The sequence below is a fragment of the Diadema antillarum genome, unplaced genomic scaffold, assembly GCF_040938485.1.
Source record: "Diadema antillarum isolate AM-2024a unplaced genomic scaffold, OU_Dant_1.0 seq00000698_RagTag, whole genome shotgun sequence".
NCBI classification, from domain to species: Eukaryota; Metazoa; Echinodermata; class Echinoidea; order Diadematoida; family Diadematidae; genus Diadema; species Diadema antillarum.
In genome coordinates this window covers 485,201-503,781 of record NW_027271603.1, presented here as the reverse complement: position 1 = coordinate 503,781, position 18,581 = coordinate 485,201, and the positions used below count along the sequence as shown (strand labels likewise).

The 18,581-nt window shown below is 40.2% G+C and overlaps 1 protein-coding gene and 1 non-coding gene across 2 annotated transcripts; both read right to left on the bottom strand.

Moving 5' to 3' along the window:
• Positions 1-3,025: 3,025 nt before the first annotated feature.
• Positions 3,026-3,099, bottom strand: Trnat-agu (transfer RNA threonine (anticodon AGU)). The gene has a single exon. It is a non-coding gene; the product is annotated as a tRNA-Thr (tRNA).
• A 6-nt stretch (positions 3,100-3,105) lies between these two features.
• LOC139737680 (putative inorganic phosphate cotransporter) lies at positions 3,106-12,621 on the bottom strand. Its single transcript, XM_071648359.1, has 4 exons — positions 12,356-12,621; positions 4,856-4,993; positions 3,767-3,981; positions 3,106-3,427 (listed from the first exon to the last, which is right to left on the bottom strand). The coding sequence occupies exons 2-4, from the start codon at positions 4,941-4,943 to the stop codon at positions 3,173-3,175; spliced, it is 558 nt and encodes a 185-aa protein (XP_071504460.1). The 5' UTR covers positions 4,944-4,993; positions 12,356-12,621; the 3' UTR covers positions 3,106-3,172.
• Positions 12,622-18,581: the final 5,960 nt, after the last annotated feature.

Sequence of the window (18,581 nt, the reverse complement as noted above, 5' to 3'; positions counted from 1 at the left end):
TTTCTGTCGTCTTTCTACCTAGCTGTCATGTCTGTACATGAATATGGACTATCATTTCGTGTTAAAATGCAAGTATACATTGTAAATTTGGGTAGCATTCAGTAAAAGCGTATAAGGTTAGATTAGGCACTGGAAAAATTCTAGCAATTAAAGCATCGAGTGCCACTGTAAATTCGTGTGATTCGTACGGTGTTCTAACGTAAACAGTGAACAAGTTAGACTCTAACTTACTCGTTAGACACTCTAAAAAATAATTATTAGGAATGAGATTACGACGAAATAGGGCCTACTGTTAGACAGGTAGAACTAACGTTAGGCTTAACTAGCACTAACGTTAGAGCAGGCCTACTATCTACTGCAGTTTCGTTTGTCAACATCTTTTGGGTGGGTCGCTCGAGTTTGATAGTGAACTGCGAGACCAACTTTCAAACGGCGAAGCATGAACTCCCCAAAAGCCTACGGTACGTCGAAGAACCCTAGCTTGCTTATTGTTGTCTAATTATAGATCTACGATATCGCCTACTCTGTTGTAACGTAGAATGAGGGCTTTATAAGAGTCTGAGTCTGAGTCTCTCTAACGTAACCCGTGTCGCATTGAGTGTATGCGTGCCTTGTGGTTCTCGCGAAGTGCAGTGATCTAAGGCGCCGCGATACCCATTCATTTGTACATGAAATCTCTCGCAAAGCGAAGGTGCTGCGATACCCATTCATTTACACGTGAAATATTTCGCGTCGCGACGCGAAGCAAAAAAGGCGCGAAAATCACCAGCGTGGTATAGTTTTTACCATTTCCCTAGGGAGTATAGTCTTTTTCGCGCACTGGTATGGTAGAATTATGTTTTTGTTGTTTACAGTGCTCTCGACCAATCAGAGGACAAGATGCATTTTGTGAGGGATATAATAAAAACTTATGCATGGCTGGCCATGCATCCAGTAAAAACCGTAAGTACGGGTATGCATGCCCTTTACGGAAAGCCAAAAGGAAATGCATCCAGTAAATTTGTCATCGGGTAACACGATAGAAAACTGGGTTTTTGACAAGAAAATTACCCATTCTATAAATCAAATGACGCACATGTCTTTTCGTGCGTCAGTCGGAATATAGTGTGCATGCGGTAACTATGGAATTTAGCCTAAACCCACTCGGCTTCGCCTCGTGGGTTAAGCATTCCATAGTTACCTTATGCACACAATTCCGACTGACGCACTCAGACCTGTGCGTCATTTGTATAATATGTTATAATACAACTGTATGTATATGAATGGTTGTGGTATATTAGTATTATTTACCTCATTATACGATAGCCAGAAGATGACGCGTGGCTGTTGTACTGTATTATATAGCCACTTACGTCTTGCAATGCTGCCACATGCTGTATTACCGTCGACAACATAAAAATGTCTAGTTTGATATTATTACAGTCGTCTGTCACACAACACATAAGATGAGGATACTGAATTGGTGTTTTTGTTATATACCTTCACCTCAATTAATAACACGAGTGTGATATGAAATGTATTCTTATGCAATTGATTATGTATATGATTATTGGAATATGTTATATACAGCTGTAATTACGGATTGATTGATTACACATTCATTATAGACTCACGCCAGTTAGATTTATATTAGTATATATATATGAATATATATTTATTAGTGTAGCCATACGAGTGAGTCATTTTTGTATCGTTACAGCCCTGATGAAGGTCCGTTTGGGACCGAAAGCTCGGCGGCAATAAACAGACACGTTGACCTAGCTACGTCCACCTGGCTCTTCTTTTCACACTGAATGCAAATAATGAAGGCCATACACTGGTACTGTAAATGGTCGATACCCCTTCTCACAGTCTATATATATATATATATATATATACTCCTATATGGGTCATTTGGAAGACATTTCCATTTGTTTTATATGCAAATTTTAAAATACATGTTCAATGGCAATTTACGCAATGGAGACACGAAAATTGTCTCCTTAATGACCAGTTGTCTCCCTAATGAAGACACTTCCCCCCAATATGTCTCCCTAAGGTGCCAACTAGGGATATATATATATATATATATATATACATATATATATACATATGTTTACACTAGGTGTTACAAAAAACATTTCCCACTTTTGATTCTTAATAGTTTAAAAGCTATATATCAGATAAAACTGTCATTGATAAGAGTAACAGCTGAATAGTGAAAGTGTATAATTTAGTTGGAGGTGATTTGGATATGAAAGCCTATAATCAGTTTCATGAAATCAATGATTTATTTCAATGTTAGGTTTTAGTCCCATTCACTCAACCACAACGAGTTTAAATTGAGATTTGTGAATTTTTGTCTGAAAACCTTGCAAAGGTAATATGGTTTGGGCAGTATCATCAGACTTAAAGAAATAGGTTTTCGATGTCATACCCCATGACCTGCTTTTGTGGAAATTGTTAGGTTATTGTGAATTGTTTTGTTTTTGTTTTTTTTTACTTTGCTGTCCCTTCCAATTCCTATAAATTATTGGTTCACGAAAAGTAGTAGTGCATTTGCTCAAAGTATATGTTATGTGAAAAGCAAGAGGAAACTAAGGTATTATGAATGATAGGAAAATAAGATGGATGTGTAATATCATGGAATAGCTGGCATGAAATGGAAAAAAATAGGGATGACTAAAACTTTAGCACAGACATGGAAACAAAAGCACATACGAAATCAGATTGTTTGTGCCGACGGAAGCCGACAAGACATTGTCATGGTAACAAAATCATAGTTTAATCATTAATGTCTAAAAGAGGTCTCACTGCATTCTTTTCAATTCATGAATAATACTTCGTTAGACATGCAAATGGCGCGTTTTAATGTCATTTTCGGTTTTCACCACATATGGAATATGTATATGATCTGTTATTTACAAATATTCCATGTACATATATATGTATATATATATTATATATATATATATATATATATTATATATATATATATATATATATATATATATATATATATAGCGGGAGCTTTGAGCAAAGAAAATGTTTTCATCGGGATTCGAACCCGAGACCTCCGGATTACTAGACCGTTGCTCTACCGACTGAGCTATTGAAAGCCCTAGTTCGGTGTTCGTCCTATAACCCTTAATTCTCTTTGCTCGTACGGTCAGATGCTATAGTGTGTGTAGGTCTATGTTTGAAATACCTCTACCAGACCAGAAACCACCTGGTCTATACATAGCCATGCCACGCCTGCATGGGCCGCCACTGGTACCAACACGTTACACACACCAGTCACACCAAGACTTAGACCGAAGAACCAAACGCTAGCTCTGCTGTGTTTATTAGCAAGGTAGCCGACTGGGAGTTGAAGTACTAGGAAGCCGTAGAAGTAGGACGCCAGGATAAGTTCTTGTGTTTGTATCGTCCAAGAAAATGGACCATCCTGTGGAAATGGACGGACGAACAAACAAAATAAACACACACACATAACATAAAATGGCAAATTTACACCAAAGAACCTTTGTACAATGAACCTTTATACACAAGCTCTTTGAAATACTCTTTTAACAACTCTAAAAAAGAGAAAGGAGAAGAAAAGAGCTTATTTTGTAAACCTTCATTCAAAGTGGTACGTGAGAACAAGCAATGCTGGGCCCAAAGGTAACCACATCAGCGGAATACCAAACGCCTATGGGGTGAAAGTTGTGTGCACGTATAGTTAAAAGGGCTATACTGGAGGCTTTGAGGCTGCCGGGGACAAGGAACGGATACGAATTCTCACCTCTTTCAAACGGGATGCATTGGAATTGTACGCCGAACAGAGTTGGGAAGATGCATTGGAGTCCTTGTGGTGTAACTCTTTGTTTAGAGCAGTGTCGTTAATCATTGCAGTCATGGCAATGCTTATGGTGACCCTAGACATGTAGCCGCAGGCAAACACACAAAAGGCCAGGTAGGCAATGATGTAACGGGTAGAGAACATCGTTTTCAAGGCCGCTGTGAAGGAATGGAACGAGCCCTTTTAGTCAAACATATCCCCGAAAGTGAATGGAAACACATCTTCATATAGGTGCAAGAAGTGTTGTTCATACTTTAAAGCGGAAGAGGCACATGCTGCCGCGACTTGGCACTGTATATGCACACAGTGTTGTCGACTTTTGCATTTCGACGTGCAGAGTCTTACACCTCGACACGTATAGGGAGTTGGCAGTGATGATCAACACCCTAAATTTAGGATGGGAAGACATTGTGGTTTTGTAATCACTTGATATTCTATGATCTTTGAACTTTTTCTCTTTAATCTATGACGGGGACAATTTGAATAGCATTCGCCACGCAAATGTGTTGAACCAGGCATGCACGTTTTTGTTTGAACGGGAAAAACAGGTGAAACTTGAAGACATCAATTTTCCGCTACATTTCCTGTGCACATTTCTTCTCGTTTCCCCACATAGAACCGGGATTGAGAGAGATTCAAACACGGTCATACAGTTAAATCCCGTTATAACGAGGTTCTCCTTATAACCAACGTCATAAAAGAGACATAAGCGTGAAGTCATGTACCAATGATATCAATCAAATCTATGAGTAGCCCCTTTCCACTTTACATTATTAGATATCATTTACATTATAAGAGTGTATAGGGGCCCTACATTGGTATTGAAATAGATGGATCATTGGTGAATAGTTTGATAGAACTTATAAAAAAAAGACAAGCCTTGAATACGCGTTCTTTATTTTTCTTGAAAAAAATCTCATCGCATGTTGTATACATGTATTTGTTTTTCAGAAGTACACGCGTAGGGTTGAATTCCTTGCAATGTGGCAAAGGGGTACATCCAAGCAGCTTCTTGTTTTACGATGTACTTACATAACTCCCTGGATTTTCCCTCTTGTCCCGACGTCTCATCATGATAGTTTAGAGCTTCCACATGTCCCGCTAGTTTGATATCTTCCATGCTTCTGCTCTGATGTCGATGTATCTCGACCGCTTTACTCTCTTTGTTTTCTGTTGTCATCGTTGAGAGAAGGAACAATCATAGTTTGATAAACGTCGTATACACTCGCTCTCTTATTCACATTACAAATATTAGTACCTACACTTTGGGGCTTATTTGCAGTGTGACATCAGGGGCGTCACCAGCTTTTTTCCAAGGGGGCCGGGTGCGTTTTGACACTAAATGTATTTAAATGTAACCTGCGAGATTCTTTTGTTTCATTTGATTTATTGGTGCCTGTATTATCATAAATACATACATTGACATAATACACTGTACATAATTATACATGTATATATACCAGGAAGGTGGCCACCTCCCTGTACATACATTGTTAATGGCACGTATTCATAAGCATAAGTTAATCATAGTGGAAAAAATACTGTAAAGGACTATGATTATAACATAGGGGGGGGGGGTGACGGTGTGAGATACTCGGCGAGGGAGCGAAGCGACCGAGCGGGGGAGGGTGTGGGGAGGGGGATACCCCTCCCACGGTAGGGACTTTTTGTAAAAACAGAGTATAAAACTCGCCTTTATAGGGCATTTTAAATCAAATTTGTGGGGAATTAAACATATCGTAAAAAATCACTGTGAAGGACTATGATTATAACTTACGGGGGTACATTATGTGACGGTATGAGATCCTCGGCGAGGGAGGGTGTGAGAGGGGGATACCCCCTCCCACGGTATAGGGACTTTTTGTAAAAGCAGAGTACAAACGTCGCATTTGTAGAGCATTTTATAAGCAAATTTCTAGGGTATTTAACATGGAAAAAAAAACACTGTGAAGGACTGTGATCATAACTTATGAAAACTATTCATTTCACTATAAGTACGGGCAGGGGGAGCGAGCCACTTTCACTTTGACATTCTTCTGAAATGTATTCATTAAAAGCTTAAAAGTGATCACATTATTCGAGCAACACAATTTGTTCTCATATTAGCATAAAAGCATAGAAGAAAAGGAAAAATGTAAATGTATGTTTGCGGGTGCACACTCGAGGACGCGAAGCTACCATCTATACATTAAATTTACTCATAAGGAAGTATTAGTGCTATAGATATATTAATGTAAATTGTTAGTGTATTATTCGCCCGTTATGGGCGAAATTTTTTGCATTTCTAGTTATGAAATTTACAATTTTTAGACGAGAAAAGTGCCTTTATTGTTCATTATTGTTTTTTTCAATGATAGATCAATTATTAACAGGGGCACGGGGGGGGGGGGGTGCAAAAACTCGTGTTGTCCCCTGATGCACACTTAAAATACTCCGAAAATTGTCAGTCCCCAAATGTGTCGAATCTTAATCTCTGGGTAGGAACCGAGCGGGGGAAACATAAATCAAAGGAGATGAGGGAACTTTTGAAAATGATATCTAAATTCAAGTGGCAGATATGTCAAACATGCTTTTTGATGAAATATTCTGAAATTTACGGTCAATCCCCTAAAGTTTTCGAAGTGAATGGTTTGAGACCTAACGGGATAATTGTGGGAGGGGTAGCCCCTCCAACGCGACGGAGATTTTGCATTTCCAGAATTGAAATTCAACAATCCGTTGCAGAATGAATGAAAATTTGGACAGTTTTCATCAAAAAAGGGGAGAAAATTTCCTCATTTCGAGAATTATAGGGTGACGTTTGCCCCCTACTCCTCCGTGTTTGATGCCCTGCATACGAAAAAGCTGTTGTATTTTTAGAATTCCAATGAAAATAGCTCATAAAGACATTCGGAATTTAGGAAGCTCTCAATCCCCCAAGACTTTCAGCGCACTAATAACATGAAGGGAAACCAAGCGGGCAAAAGGTTAATCGAAAAGAGATAATTATCCTCTTTCACACGACGGAACCTTTGCATTTTTTTAAGTGAAGTGAGAGGTCTGGTGCACACTTGCTATAAAATCTATCTATCTAAAGGTGTATTAAGTCCATGGAAAATAGACCAAACCGGAGAGGGTGTGGGAAGGGGAATCCCCCTCCCACACGAGAGAGACTTTTTTTTTTTTTGGGGGGGGGGGGAATTGAAATTCAGCAACTTGGTGCACACTTTGGATGAAATATTTGGACAGATTTCTATCAAGAAAATCTCATATCGGGAATTATGACTATGTGTGTGTGTGTGGGGGGGGGGGAGCGAATGAAATGCTTACCCTAGCAATATTTTTATGGGGGAACTTTTTTTCTGTCAAAGAGCAAGAAAATCTTCTCATCTCGGGAATTATTGATTATGGGGGGGGGGGCAAAATTATAATATGCTTGCCCCTCCAAAATTTTTATAAGGCTAAGGCTCGTACTACCTTGTGCAAGTGTTGTACGTAGACCCTACATCCTTGTAGCACACGAACACGCACACGCAAAAGTGTACGTGCTCCTTACCGTACGATATGTACTATACGGTCGATAAAGGTGAAAACAACGAAATAGATGTATAAGATCAGTGCTGCCAGAGCCCAGGGTGCGATTTTTTCCCCGCGAAGATCTTGTCCCTGGTGCTAAATGAAAATAGAATAATAACAAAAATAATAATAATAAAAAAAAAAGTTCAGCGTCCGGCGTTGAGGTCGCTCGGAGACTGCTTTGTTTTTTTCGTTTTGTTTTGTTTTTGTCTGAAGGGGGGGGGGGGGGTGCGTTCTTGCGTTCGCACCCAACGCACCCCCCCCCCCCCCCCCCCCCCCCCCGGTGACGCCAATGGACATGGGGCCGTCACAAACAATGTACTTTAATATACTGAGTGCGCGCTAACTTATGTAGGGGTGTGCAGGGGCGGATCCAGTATTTCCGTACAGAGGAGGCGCCTTTGCAGTTATTAAAGGGGGTGCACGCACCCCCCCCCCATTTTTTACTTTCAATTTCTTTTGTTTTTGCCAAAAAAGTTACCGGATCTGGCACGGTATGTATGTGTGTCTACATATATGTGTGTGAGTGTGTGTGTGTGTGTGTGTGTTGTTTGGTACGGACTCAAATTTACTTCTCTTGCTGTTCTCTGATGCGAAGTCCCTAGACTGCTTTATCATGTAGTTCCATTTTGATTACTCTCTCCATTCGTTTTCCAAACCCTCGGAAACCTCGTAACCTCATTATGTAAGTCAGGCGCCTTGTTTTAGTGGCGGAGGGGTGGTTAAGGGTGAATTGTACCCACTTGCTCTGACAATTTCAGTTTCAGTTTCAGTAAGTTTTATTTCTCCACTTGTACATAACAGAAAATAAGTCTAACAATATCAAACATATTTTTCACAAGTCATGAAAATATAAACAATAGTTAACATTACGAATATATTATCTTGTGGAATAATGCATGAATTTTCATTATACAAATCTTTAAGTATACAGGTGAGGGAGACCGTTATCAATAAGTAAATCGCTTAATTTGGACAACGGCCTCTGAATATAAATCTATGCCTTGTAAAAATCTTATTAACTTCAGGAACGGAACACACACACGTGGAACAAATAACATAAATCTTAAAGTACTTTAAATGTCATTTGACCAAAAAGGACAACACAAGGTGGAATGTAAAGCGACGAAAAAAAGAAAAGAATAAGGGACCCGAATAGGAAGAGAAAGAATCTCCGGTGTAACCTTTGATGGGAGAGTCATGGGCTTGTGTGTGTTTGTGTGTTTGTGCGTGTGTGTATTCTGTTTCCTTTATTAGCACATCATCAAAACGATCTCCCAATACCCCAACAATAAAGCCCCTTTTCTATACTATCACGATCTGGACCTTTCCCGATCTATCAGATCGGCGGAGAGCGGTATATAAGAGGGTACAGGGATCGGTTTCAAATCGTAAGCATCGTATAGCAGCAGCGCTTGGAGAGCGGGGTTTTTACAATTTTTACAATTTCTTCCCTATGTTCCCAGTCAAACTATACAGCCCCTGTTCCACTATGCCACTCCCGCCACGATTTGGCATTTTTGCTCAGATGGGGGAAGGATCGGGTAAAAATGAGCCGATCTGGACACAGTACGATGTTAGAACGCTCTAAGAACGCTACATTTACGATCAATACGTGTTTGCTACGCTTTTACGATGATCGGAAATAAGACATTATACAATCTCTACAGCTGAAGTTACGTTTGAGAACGATGTAACTACGCTGTCAGTGCAATATTGCCGATGTTATCCGATCTATGCACGCTGTATTTACGCTGTGAACGATCTGTAGTATCTTATCACGCTGTTCCCCCGTCCAGAGAAATGAAAAGTACCCGATGTACCCCTATTCAACTGCCGATCCTCAGTCAATCAACTTAGCATGCAGAACCAAAGAGATTTGTGGACTTCGGAGATGGTCCTCAACTCACGGTTGTTCCGCAGCAATTCAATTAATCAAAGACGTGCTGATCTTTCCACTTTTTCTTGGTGTCCTAGCTTTTATAGTCCGCCTTCTTCCTGCTGTATGATTTCATAGTCTTCAAAATTCTATACCATGTCCTCTTCTTCCTCCGTTGTGAGCATCACACCCAGTCTTTTTCTTCACCTTGTGGGAAGCTGCTTAAAGTCGATGATTTCTTCTCTTGTCAAGTTGTCTCCATATTTTCTTATTCTTCGAAAATTTGGGCTCCTTCTTCATATTCTGCCTCGGCAGGTGCAGCGACAATATCCTCCTCCTCTACAGTTTTGCCTCTCGATCTCTTTGATCTTCTTCTGACTGACATTTTAGCTGCGAATTTTCCAGCATATCGACTGCGTTCCTATTGGAGCAGCGATAGCGGGAGACGTGCGGAAACAGCGTAACTAAAGCGGAAATGAAGCATACTGGGAGCGTCGTAGGAACAGGCCTTGATTCTATACGATAGTAGAGAGCGTAGTAAGAGCGGGAAGGTCGTGCTTTGATCAGGAAAGAGAGGCAAGCGGCGCAGCGGGACCACGTCGCGACGTAAATTAGACACCGACGCGTCGGTGTCTAATTTGCTTCCCGTTCTTGTGCCGATCGATGTTACTACTCTCAGAAAGTACCTTGTTACGCTCATCCCGAGATGTTTATTCTGTCACTACGCTCTCCCCGCTTGCCTTATGATTCAAAATAGGTCAACCTTGATCGCGAAAATCGGGAAGAAATTTTGAAAATGTTCAAAATTTCTTCCCGATCTGAAAAAAAAAAATGCCCGCTCCAACCCCATCCTCCAAACGCTGCTGCTATATAATAATAATAATAATAATAATAATGATAATAATAATAATAGTGGCTACTTGTATAGCGCACAGGTCCACTTTTCAGTGCTCATGGCGCTTCAAAAATGAAAAGACATCATATATTTACATGCATATACATATTCAAACATTTCAACAAAGAAGAAAATGGTAAACAAAAACAAATATATACCAAATAAAGAATACAACATATACCAATTACAAATACAATATAATACAATATGCGATGCTTCCGATCCCTGTACGCCTTTGCCGCTCTCTCCCGATCTGCTAGATTAAGATATTAGATCGGGGGCTTACCCAAGTTTGAATCGTGAGGTAAGCAGGAAGAACCATGTAGTGCACAGTGTAAACACCGCGGGATGAGCGTAAAGCCCGCCGCACACTATACGATCCGACCGGTCGTACGACCTTAAGACTGGAAATGTGACATCACAGTCTTGCCAGCTTCCAGTCGTACGACTGGGTCTTAGCGCCAGTCGTAGAGATTTGACATGTTGAATTTCTACGACCGGTCGTGGGCTTTCAGCCAATCAAGATACAGTAAAAATCAATGCAAGCGCACGTAGTGCGCACTGCGTGCGCTTTAATACTCATTGGTAAAATGTACTGAAGACAGAACAGTCGTAAGTCTGCTCGTAAGGTCTGATCGTATAGTGTGCGTTGGCAGGTCGTACGACTGGGTCTTGATCCGCTGGTCGTATAGTCGTGAGTCGTGTAGTGTGCGGCGGGCTAATGTCTTTCTGAGCGTAGTAACATCAGCACAAGAACGGCAAGTAGACTAGAAACAGATGTGGTCCCACTGCTGCGCCGCTCTTCCCCGATCAGATGACAATCTTACCTCGCCGCTCTCACTACGTCCCCCCCCCCACCTGACGGACCAATAACCCATTTGTGTCCACTAATTACCAGCATGATACCAAACATACACAAAATTTGCCTCACGCCTGGTTCGAACACTTGAAAAGAAGGTGTAAAGGAAGACACAAATCAATAACTTTCGTTTCAATTTACAAGGAAAAAGGGTGGACTTGTTTATTCAAACGTTCACACTGATTATGATTGACATAAAACAAAGAAACCAAAACAACACTATTGCTTGCACGTCACTAAGCTTACATATTACATATCAATGTCCTATGCAGTGAATAGAGTGAAAGGAAAACAATACATGAATGTCATAAAAGACACATTACAGGGCGGATATCAATGATGAATCAAAATGTTATCAATATAATGCATCACTTTAAAACCAAAGATGATGCTGCTACACGCGTTATATTTACGTGCAATATGAGGGAGGGAATGAATTGATATCTGTGAATACAATTAACAAACTAAATCGCATCAATACAAGAATTATCTGCATGCTAACTGAAATAATAGATGGAAATGACTTTGGCTTGAATGACTGCAAACAACAATACACTACTATAACTATACTATAGGTCACTAACACGTTGTGAGCCTTTTCACATTTAACCAAGGTTACATTATCTAAACACATTGTGAGATATTAAAACACATCGTATATTTGCAATGAAGCAGGCAGGATAAAGTATCAACAATTAGATTACCTTCGGGGGATACGTCACAACAAGAAGTATCCGCACGTGACTTGAATTTTAATTTACAGGAGTATGCTACAGAAGAAAACTACTGTAATCTTTGTGACTCTTTGGAACGCTCTGATTGCTATAACAGTATAAAAAATGTAACTTTGGTATAAACGACTGCATAATCCTCCTCTGCATGATATTATACTTATACATCATCGATAACATTGACTCACTGTCATGCGCAGTACAGATTAAACCACGAGCCTAAAATATAATACACAGTTGGTGAAAATGAGGAGATATAATTAATATAGAACACAACATAAATCACTTAATTCAAGTCCTCAGCTACACCTACTGCAACTACGATATCAAGGAGATATGTTCCCCGAATACTCCACTCAATAATGATCAAATTATATACAGCACCTGGAGAACAACTTTACATGCGCATAATTCTGTCATGGGGTGTAAAGTAACATACATGTATATGCGTAATAAATCACTACTTTTTTTTTTAATCTTTCGTACTGAGAATACCAAAATATCCCTCACATTGATAACATTCTTTGTTGTCAGCCAGTACTAAACATAATTATGTCTTATGGCACATGGAGAAAGCAAATTTCATAAATTTTGGAAAGAGTGCAAAACTTACAATTCTCTGCATTTAGAAGGCTGCACGTCTCCCACAGTCGGATCGGGTGGAGGGTTTTAGGAGAGGCTACTGCTCCTAGTCAGTATTTGATGTGAAACGACTGCTCAGATAAGGGGTAAGCTACTGTAGTTTCACGTAGGACCTCATAATTAACAGGTCAATGAAGCAAGCTGGTCTTTGCTTCACCTATGAGGGTCCAGGCCAAAGACGTATTGCTAGTCGGTGTAAAACTTTATAGCACAGCTATCAAAATTCCAATTGATCGTTTATCGTACCACAACTCTGTATCCACACGACGGGTACCTCGGCCTTCGAGGGCATCACCGTGGAAGGTCGGTGTAACTTCCGGAAGTGGTAGCGCCGCGCACGTCGACCATACGATTGGTTTTGTTTTTGTTTGTTTGTTTGTTTTGTTTTGTTTTGTTTTGTTTTGTTTTACCAGCGGCATTTGTCTTCTCCATTCTTGTTGATGAGAATTTCTGAGCGCTAGCTTCCTCGTCGCGATCGGCTGGATTAGAATTGTACAGCACGCGTATACGTGTACTCGCAAATTGTCAACATTGCAATTTGACCCCGGAAGTTTTACCTAGGTCGTAAGGTATGTAAGGTCATAAATATACTCCGAGGGCTTGTCCGCACGGGCAATTTAGTCCGACCGGCTAGTCGTGGTAGCGAGATACTCCTGAAAAAAAACTCAGTCCAGGAGTATGTTGGTCGGAGGAAGAGGTCGTGGTAAGTTCCCCCGACCGGAGGAAGTTATCACGACCTTGTTGAGACGGGCACTACTCCGACCTTTCCTCCGACCCTTCCTCCGAAGTTACTCTGACCAAAACTGCCTCGGCTCCGTCTGAACGCAGCTAGAGATACACAAGTCAACCCTGTGTGATGAATGATTTATTGTTCCCTCTTCCTGCCTTGACTCTCTTATTACTTCCTGCTTGCCTCTGTGCCCAAGTCCATTACAGTATAATAGACAGGGAAATGTGATAAATGTGCTGCAGTAACAAGGTACATTCTCACAACTCTGCAGAAGACATTAGTAGAGTAATTTGGGCAATATGTGAATTCAACACACACTCATATATATAGGCCTATACACTCAGCAAAAAAAAGAAAGTAAACACTTTTTCGACGTCATGTTTTCCATAGAAGATTTTTATGAAATCAATGTATTATATACCAAATTAAAGGTAAATTAGCTATCAAGCTCATATGTTGATTAAAAAGAAAATTTTACGCATGAGTGAGCACATTCGTTTTTGTCACCCAAGGCACAAAATTAAAAATGGCAAAAATTGACATTTTCTCTTTCATTTGCAAATGCCCCTCACGATAACATTGACAACACAAGACCAATTTAACACAATGAGAGACATGAATAAAATAGGAAAAATAAGTTTTTGTTCTCTTTATCTCTTTATTACCTCAAAGAGAGACAAAGTGGGAAACTAAAGGGGAAAAATAAGAATTGTCTGTCAAGTCAAACTTCAAATAACATAGGGAATAAAAACATAAAGATGGTTAAATGAGCAGAATTTCTTTATTTATTTCTTTTGAACTAGTGATTTAAAATCCATGTGACAATTTCAAGAACCAAACATTACGTACAATTTCCTAATTTGAAAAAAGAGCTCAAATTTGTACCATTTTTGTTAATTATTACTTCTTCTCTTATTTCATTTGAATTCAGATTTGACATAAGATGCTTTATTTTCCTCCATTATTTTTAGTCTTCATTGGTCTTTTAGGCTTTAAAGATATCATAGAGATCAAAGGTTTGTTTTTGGACTTAATTCATGTTTCTTCTTGTGTGAAATTTGTTGTTTGTTCTTATTGTTCTTTGGAAGAGCACATACGCATGAATGACAGCTTGTTCAGTTGTGCAATTTTTACTTTTGTGCCCTGGAAGAGAAAAAACAATGGTGTTCACTCATGCGTTAAGTTTCCCTTTTTGTAGACCTACGAGGTTGATAGCCAATTAAATTACCTTTAATATGGTATATGATTCAATAGCTTTCAGCCAAATATTATATGAGAAATTTAAACTTGAAAAAGCGTTTACTTCCTTTTTTTGCTGAGTGTACATTTGTATATATTTAAATTATATACATTTATTCATCTATTTATATTATATGTACATGCATGCGTAAATGAAACTAAAACCCAAAGAGAAATGAGGATTGAGTGAAAGCAGCAACATTAGCACGTTATCAGTGAAAGTTTAAGGAAAATCAGACATTTGATGCAAAATTTATGAATTTAAAGGCTTTAGTCTTGGAACCACTGGATAAGGAGACTACTAGAGTTTATGACATCATGCATGGACAACAATACAAAGAAAACATAAAAGAGATTTCTACATGCTTTCACTTTTCTAGCGGAAAGAATTAAAAGCGCACTGGACTCACCGCTTTTAGAAAGCAGGAGGAATAATTACTACCCTTAACATGTGTCAATATCAAGTTGATGGAACATGTAAATTTCATGAAAAATGATTTTTTTTTGTGTGTGGAATTCTCTGTACATTATTGCTGTCCAAAGGTGACGTCATGAATTCTTGTAGTCTCCTTAAGCAGTCATTATGCCTAAACACCGAAACTTTGAAAATCAATAACTTTTGCTTCGATTGTCCAATTTTCCTCAAACTTTCACTGATGTGTTCTACTAAAGTTGCTATTTCACTCAATCCAAACTGCTCTTTGGGGTTTGGTTTCCATTAATCAATAATCAAGATTACCAAGTAAAACAAAATGATTGGGTGAGGGATGAGAAGATGTAAACAATATTGTCCGCTCACATCTCGAATTTGAATTAAGGTCTGTTCCTGTAACGCTCTCAGTATGCTGCGTTCCCGCTTCTATTACGATGTTTTCGCTTAAGCTACGCTGTTCCTACGCTTTCCCAGACTTATTTAGGCACGTCTTCCGCTCTCGCCGCTGTAAACATGGCAAAATGGACACAGCCGACACGCTGGAAAGCTCGCTGCCAAAATAAAATCTGCCAGAAGAAGATCAAAGAGATCGAGAGACAAAACTGTTGAGGAGGAATCCCGGAGGACGTTGTCGCTACACCTGTCGAGAGAAAATGAAGAAGAATAAGAAGCCCAAATTCTCGAAGAAGAAGAAGAAGAAGAAGAGAAGAGAGCAGCGACCCAAGAAGGCAAAGAAAGAGAGACTGCACGTGATGCTAATAGAAGAGAAAGAAAAGAATAAAGTGCCTCTTTAAAGGAATAAATGAGATCATCTACAACCGGAAGACGGCCTATAAAAGAAAAGACAAGAAAAAGCCTTGCTAAGATCAGCACGTCTTTGATTAATAATGGATTGCTGCAGGAGAGTTAAGGAGCCTCTCCGAGGTCCATCGATCATAATCTCTTTGGTTCTGCTAATAAGTTGATTGAGGATCGGCAGTCGATTTGGGGTATTTATAGGTAAATCGGGCATTTTTCAGCTGTCTGGAAAGGGGAACGTGATAAGATCGTATTGAACGTTCAGAGTGAATGTAGCTTGCAAAGATCAGATAGCATCGGCAACATCGCACTCACAGCGTACTTTCATCGTTCTAAATCGTAACTGCGGCGTCCGAGATTGTAATGTCTCATAGTCGTGCCCGTAAGAGCGTATCAAGCACGTGTTGGTCGTGAATACAGCGTTCTTAGAGCATTCTAACATAAGCCCCCGTTCCACTATCACGATCTGGACCCCGATCTGTCCCGATCTAGCAGATCGGGAAAGAGCGGCAAAAGCGTACGGGGATCAGAAACATCGTAGCAGCGGCGTTTGGAGGTCGGGGTTGGAGCGGGCATTTTTTTTTTTTTCAGATCGGGAAGAAATTTTTAACCTGTTCAAAATTTCTTCCCGATCTTCCCGATCAAAATTGACCTATTTTTAATCGTACGGCAAGCGCGGAGAGCGTAGTTACAGCGTAAACACCGCGGGATGAGCGTAACAAGGTCTTTCTGAGCGTAGTACCATCGGCACAAGAACGGGAAGTAAACTTGGACACCGACGTGGTCCCGCTGCTGCGCCGCTCCTCCCTAATCAAAGCACGATCTCCCCGCTTTAACGCCGCTCTTACTACGTTCTCTGCTCTCGTATAGAATCAAGGCCCGTTCCTACAACGCTCTCAGCATGCTTCATTCCCGCTTTAGTTACGCTGTTGCCGCTTTAGCTGCGCTGCTTCCGCTTTAGCTACGCTGTTCCTACGCCTTCCCAGACTCAATTACGCACGTCTTTCGCTCTCGCCGCTCTAAAAGGGACGTAGCCGATACTCTGGAAAAATCGCAGCCAAAATGTCTGCCAGAAGAAGATCAAGGAGATTGAGAGGCAAAACTGTTGCGAAGGAGGAGGACATTGTCGCTGCACTATGAAGAAGAAGGAGCCCAAATTTTCGAAGAAGAATAAGAAGAGATGAAGAAAAAGAAGAGAAGAAGGCAGCGAAGCAGCTTCCCAAAAGGCGCAGAAAGAGAGACTGCACATGATGCTGAAAGAGGAAGAAGAGGACACAGCAGAATTTTAAAGAATATGAAATCATCTACAACTGGAGGAAGACGGACTATAAAGCATGGCCATCAAGAAAAAAGCCTAGGAAAGACCAGCACGTCTTTGATTATAACAATGCATTTCTGCAAAAGGACCGTGAGTTGAGGACCCTCTTCGAGGTCCACAGTATCTTTGGTTCTGCATGCTAATAAGTTGACTGACTGCGGATCGACAGTCGAATCGGGGTACATCAGGGCACATCGGGCACTTTTCAGCTCTCTGAAAGGGGTAGCAGCGTGATCGTATAGATCGTTCAGAGCGTAGATACAGCGTGTATTGATCGGATAACATCGGCGATATCGCACTGACAGCGTAGCTACATCGTTCTAAAGCGGCAGAAATTGTAATTTCTCATTCCCGATCATCGTAGTAAGAACGTAGCAAGCACGTGGTAGTCGTAACTGCAGCGTCCTTAGAGCGTTCTAACATCGTACTGTGTCCAGATCGGCTCAGGTTTTACCCGATCCTTCCCGATCTGAGAAAATTGTCAAATCGTAGCGAGAACGGCATAGTGGAACAGGGGCTGTACTGTGTCCAGACCGGTTCACCGTACGTTTTTCGTACCTGTGCATTTTTCTTTTCATTGCACTTTAGAATGTTACATTATAGTGGAGATACTTGTTGAAGTAGATAAGAGAGTTGTTGGGCTATGGTTTTGGCATCAGCACCTTTTCTGATTGCCCCAGTGGTTGCTACTGATATCAAAGTTTCATAAAGGCACTTGAAACATAGAACTACGTTTGGTTTTACAATATCTCGCAGAGCCAATTTGAACACGGAGTACTATAACATGAGCAATGTCAAAAACAAAAAACAAAAACAAAAACGGCCTCGTGGTTTAAGTTTGAGCTCAAATAGCATCATGCGTGTGTCTGGCGCCTACAGTGTTTCTGCTGATATCGACTTCCTAAATTGTAATGACTACGGTAATGACCTATGATGATAAAGACAACAATCAGATTTAAGGGAAAGGAGAAAAGAATAAATGAGGGTATTCAATGATACATGGAATTATGACTATAGTACAGACGACTCACGTTAAAACGAAGTCCTTGGGACCGCAGTTTTCTTTTGTCATATCAAAAATTTTGTCATAGCCGAACAATACAGTATGAAGATAATGTGATCAATGATTTGGGACCTAAATTTTTCCTTCGTTGAATGAGATTTGCTATAAATGGGAATTTAAGGGCTCTTGGAAAACATGACTGTTGACAAGCTGTCGTGGTGGTCGTTGCCATAGCCATCGTTAACAAAACTCAATACACCGTTTCAACTTTCCATGATAATCCACCTGTTCATCCACATTGTCTCTCCCACTTCAACCCATTCTCTACGACATCAGAAAAATCTCAAGTAATACATTGAGCTTTTTATTCATTTCTGCTCAAAATTGCTGAAATCGACATTCCACGCCACAGTCACAGACCAGACGCCATTCACAAAAAATGAATCAGACTATTCCTAAATATGAGAAAGAGGAAATAACCATTTATAATATGGTTTATTGTTTAAATATATATAGGATAACAATGCAGCAGCTCGAAGGCTGCTGATACGGTTGCTTGACATCATACAATTCACGAAATTCACAAGTGAATTTACAATAACATTTAATATGAAATTGAGTGCCTAAAAACACCAACCAGCCAACCAAAAGTTAACAGAATACCGTAGACGTATAA

What these genes read in the sequence shown, in the direction of transcription:
- LOC139737680 (XM_071648359.1), bottom strand. Translation starts at nt 4,943, where the DNA reads ATGGAAGATATCAAACTAGCGGGACATGTGGAAGCTCTAAACTATCAT. An exon ending in GGGAAAATCCAGGGAGTTAT is followed by an intron (nt 3,982 to 4,855) that starts GTAAGTACATCG and finishes ATTCCTTCACAG; the next exon opens with CGGCCTTGAAAACGATGTTC. An exon ending in ATGCATCCCGTTTGAAAGAG is followed by an intron (nt 3,428 to 3,766) that starts GTGAGAATTCGT and finishes CCATTTCCACAG; the next exon opens with GATGGTCCATTTTCTTGGAC.